General features: G+C 32.8%; 1 protein-coding gene across 1 annotated transcript; it reads left to right on the forward strand.

Annotated features, from left to right (window-relative positions):
• The first annotated feature begins 917 nt into the window (after window positions 1–917).
• On the forward strand, window positions 918–4,571 carry LOC145134884 (O-fucosyltransferase 6-like). Its single transcript, XM_079069691.1, has 10 exons — window positions 918–1,434; window positions 1,530–1,589; window positions 1,722–1,818; window positions 1,989–2,065; window positions 2,179–2,267; window positions 2,395–2,578; window positions 2,773–2,954; window positions 3,100–3,202; window positions 3,386–3,717; window positions 3,940–4,571. The coding sequence occupies exons 1-10, from the start codon at window positions 1,225–1,227 to the stop codon at window positions 4,331–4,333; spliced, it is 1,728 nt and encodes a 575-aa protein (XP_078925817.1). The 5' UTR covers window positions 918–1,224; the 3' UTR covers window positions 4,334–4,571.
• The last annotated feature ends 507 nt before the right edge of the window (window positions 4,572–5,078 follow it).

Raw genomic sequence — 5,078 nt, forward strand, 5'->3', positions numbered from 1 at the left:
AAATGGGTTAACCCAAGTTTAACCAATTTATTTAATAGGTTGGGTCGGGAACTACATAAACAGGTCAACCCGATGACAACCCATTTATCTAAAAGATTGGGTTGGGTTGGAAATATCAACCCTTTTAAATCAACAGGCTGGGTTGGGTTGAAATGTCCAACCCAATTATTAAATGGGTTGAACCCGAACCCAACCCAGATCGACCCATTGCCACCTCTACCCATCGATACACTAAATGATTAAAAACATTTCTTTTGGAAATTAAAAAATAAAATATTACATATATGTTAAGATGATTAGATAAGAGATAAATATAGGATAAACATTATATATATTTGTTCAACTCTATGTTATATGGATATGATGATAAAAGTGTGATTTTGAATGTTTAGACTTTAATAATTTGGTACATCTAGTTTGTATATATTTTGATGCAAATAACTTATTTGGGCATTGACTAATAAAGTATACCAATTATACTTACAGACGACACGTTTATATGCAAAATGAAACGAATTTTTAATAATTTTCCATCTAAAAATAAATATTCTGAAAATTAATGCTTAGATACTAGTTTATAAGTTAATAAAACATAATCAGGAATAATTCATTTCAATTATAACTATTAATCATTTATATGATAAAAAGCTTATATAAGTTTTTCCTAAAAAAAGTAATTGTATCATTTATATGTCCCCTAATTATTTATTATTTGAATATATTTCGTAAATATCTGCATTGCCTAGATAAAACCTTCATTGTTTTAAATGTTATTTCTTGACCTTTTCTGAAAAAACTAAATACATTTACTCTGTTTGTGCAAAATAGCATAAACTCGAGGGACCTTTTTATAATTACAATTACGATTTATACAAACGTATCAAAAATCCAACTAAGATTTCTTGCTTGCGATTCCATCGAGGTGAAGGCCGGAGTCCCTGGCCCACATTCTCTCTCCTCATTCTCTCTTTCTCTCTCTACAAAATTTCTGGTATTCATCTGCAAGAATCAGAATCCTTCAAAAAACCCAGAAGCATAATCGCACAATGGCAACAACCTTTCTGTTGATGATGACGCTGTTGCGGTTGCGACGCCATGAAAAACCATGTATCGTCGGAAAATAAATACAACCACCACCATCGCCATCGCCACCTCCACCGCCATTGCCCATTGACACCACCATTGTTGTTTAATTTGATCAGCTAAAGAGAAAACCCATCAACCATGAAGAAGAAAACCCATCATCATAACAACGCTGTTTACATCGGTATCGGTATCTTTCAAGGTGTAATACTCTGCCACCATCGCCGCCTCCACCTCCATCATCTACTCCCTTTTATCTCCGCCGTCGCCGGTTGTATTTTATTCCTTTTCGCCGTTTTATCATTCCTTTCGCCACCAATCAACCACGACCAATTCCATTCCCACCATAAGGTAAACATAAACATAACCAAAAACCCATTCATAAATCTTAAATCTCATTTTCACCTAATCATTACTTCAATCAAATTTAATATTCTTGTTTACAGTCTGATCAATACATCGAGGTGCGTTCAAATGCCCGAAAGCCGACAGCTTTTCTTGTTCCGGTAAGCGTTACATTGGATTTGTTCTGTTTTTACGCTTTTTTTTATTTACAATTTGATGTTTTTTTTAATTACATAGAATTAACAATTTTTATTCTGTTCGACTTTTTTTATTATTTGTTATGAATTTTGAAGCATTCGAGAACACAAGAGCTTGTTCGTCGGAATCTATGGCAGTCAAGTCACTCCCAGTTCTACTACGGTTGCTCGGAAAAAAATCAGAATTTTTTAGGTTTGTTTTTTATCTTTAATTATAACAAAAATCTTTAAATACCCATTTTCGGATACACTTATATTATCTAATTCAAGAAACATGAATCATGCATTTAATTTTCGTAGTTTTAAATTTTTATTTTTTTTAATACATACTAATCAATTTGAATTTGTATCTTAATCTAATAGAAGCAAATGCAAAAACAAATCCCCATCGGTTTTTATTGATTGCAACGAGTGGTGGTTTAAATCAACAACGAACAGGGGTACGTATGTAATATGTGAAATAAGTTTGTTAATTTATGTAATACATTGTCATTATTAATTTATTTACATATATTTGTTTCTAAAATGTAACATTAAAAAATAAAAATTGCAGATAACAGATGCAGTTGTTGCTGCTTATATACTAAACGCGACACTCGTAGTCCCAAAACTTGATCAAAAATCATATTGGAAAGACCAAAGGTTTGTACACGTCTTTTAAAACATAATGGATTTTATATATTTTTGATAAAAAAAAATGGGGTGGGGTTGACACGATTCCCAAGGTAGATTCTATTCTTATAGGGTCTATTTTAATGATTTTATGCAGCAATTTCTCTGAAATCTTTGATGTGGATTGGTTTATATCGTATCTTTCAAAAGAAGTTAAGATCGTTAAAGAGCTTCCTGCTATTAATGGGAGAGTTGTGCATCCTCATCGGACCCGAGTGCCCCGAAAATGCAATCAAGGGTGCTATCAATCTCGAATGGTACCTTTACTCGACAAGAAAAAGGTATATATATTTTCTTGCCAATTATAATGTTATCTATTTTGAAAAAAAAATTATCCAATTTTAGCAGTAAAAGTGTTACAATAGATTTTCCGAAATAAAAAAATAAAAGTAGAATATTATAATAACAAATCAATAAAAGTACGTTACTATTACTTCTTGTTTTTAGAGATTGATTTCGACTAACTTTATGGCAGGCCGTTATGTTAACCAAGTTCGATTACCGGTTATCGAACCGTTTGGCTACGGATCTTCAGAAATTGAGATGTCGAGCCAATTATCACGCGTTGAAGTTTACTGATCCGATTGTTGAAATGGGAAAAACATTAGTTGAACGAATGAGGAAGAAAAGCAAGCATTTCATAGCTTTACATTTAAGGTACATATTCAACTAGGTTGAAATACCCGAACCGATCAAATCCGGATTTTGGAAACTGAACCCGTTCTAATGTGATCGGTTTCGGTTCAGATTCAACGTTTGATTTCTACTTTTTCTATTCGTGACAAAATTTTCAAATGTGTAGATTCGAATCCGATATGCTTGCATTCTCGGGATGCTATTATGGTGGTGGAGACAAGGAAAGACAAGAATTGCAACAAATTCGAAGAAGGTGGAAAACTTTACATGTAAGGCTTCGTTTTGCCCAATCAATAGAGCTAGATAGAGGTGCACACAAACTGGGCTAGGACATGGCCCAAAACCGTCTTTCATATCCCTTAGGCCTGGTCCGGCCTGATAACGTGTGCACCTTTAAATCATTATTATAAAACATTAAAATGTGGATATAAAACATGATTTTTGCAATGCAGAAAAGGAACCCAGATAGAGAACGAAGGCAAGGGAGATGCCCATTGACTCCCGAGGAAGTCGGGCTTATGCTACGAGCATTAGGATATGGGAGAGATGTTCACATCTATGTGGCATCTGGTGAAGTATACGGAGGTGAAGATACATTAGCACCGTTAAAAGCTTTGTTCCCGAACATTCATTCCAAGGACACTATCACAAACAAAGAGGAACTCGCACCGTTTTCATCATATTCTTCGCGTATGGCCGCTCTGGATTTTATCGTTTGTGACGAAAGCGATGTTTTCGTCACAAACAACAACGGTAACATGGCCAAAATGTTAGCCGGCAGAAGGTACAAAACACAATACTCATTGAAAAATGCATATACTTATAGAAACATGTCATGGTTTAAGTCGCAGTATACTGCACAATCTAAAAGTTTTAATTCCGACATGGATTCAACTTGATGTTCTTGGGGTGGGGTGGTGTGGTCCCGCAAGAATTTTTTTTCTTTCCATTAACTAGTTGGAATCTTTTGGAAATAATAATTTCATTTGAATTTTGATTATTTTAGGAGATACTTTGGGCATAAACCTACGATCAGACCAAACGCCAAAAAACTTTGGCGTTTGTTTCAGGATCGTGACAACATGACATGGGAGGAATTCGTGAACACGACCCGATTTTATCAGATCGGGTTCATGGGCCAACCCAATGAGGTTAAGCCTGGGAGTGGAGAGTTTCATGAAAACCCGGTTGCGTGCATATGTGAAGACAAAGAGTCAAAGTCAAAGTCAATGATATGGTCAAAACCTGATTTGGAATCAAATGATGAAACCGATAGTTCTTATGAGGAGGATGTTGAAAACGAAAACAAGACACCGGAGATTCAAAGGTTGGCTACAAAAGATTCGAATCTAATCACTAATCCTGAAAATCATGAGCTTGAAGAGATTTTTTCTGATTAATTATTAAAAATTTTAGATTTTTGTTATGGGGTTGGTTGGGTATTTTAAGAACTTTTATGATAAAAAATAGTATGCCTAAGAAATTTGTATATAGAGGCTTTTGTTAAAGTTGCTGAAATGTTTTGGGTAGGTTGTATTTATTCATTTTTGTAATTAAATTTACTATAGCAAGATTGGTTCGATTTGACAATGTCTAGCTCAAGGACTCTTGTGTGTTGTACATTTGTACTAAAGTTTTTTTCTTGAAGCGAATATTACAATGATAAAATGGAACTGTAATAATAATCTGAAATTTCTTTTTATGTTAAAAGTAATATTACGAAATAACCAACCTAATAATTAACTTCAGTAACAGAGCGAAGGAATACCAATATACCATCCTTAAATCCAGATTTAAAACATATTTATTCTAGATTACATAGAAATCTATGTTATCCAATTCGTACTATAAAATATGTAGAGATTATATTTAAAACTAATTTATATCACTATAATAATGTTTGTCAAATATTTGTTGAAAGATAATAAGATATGTAGAAATTATATTTAAAACTAATTTATATCTCTATTATTATAGATGTTCGTCAAATATTTGTTGAAAGATAAATATTTATCTTTTATAATATTATCAATATATATTTCTATTCTTGTATAATAACATAAAATCATTCTCTTGCACACTTATATATAAAATAGTTTTACAATTTTTAATTCTATTAATGATGATGCTGATTAATTATTTTAG

The sequence above is a fragment of the Lactuca virosa genome, chromosome 8, assembly GCF_052849685.1.
Source record: "Lactuca virosa cultivar CGN04683 chromosome 8, Lactuca_virosa_CGN04683_v6, whole genome shotgun sequence".
NCBI lineage: Eukaryota > Viridiplantae > Streptophyta > Magnoliopsida > Asterales > Asteraceae > Lactuca > Lactuca virosa.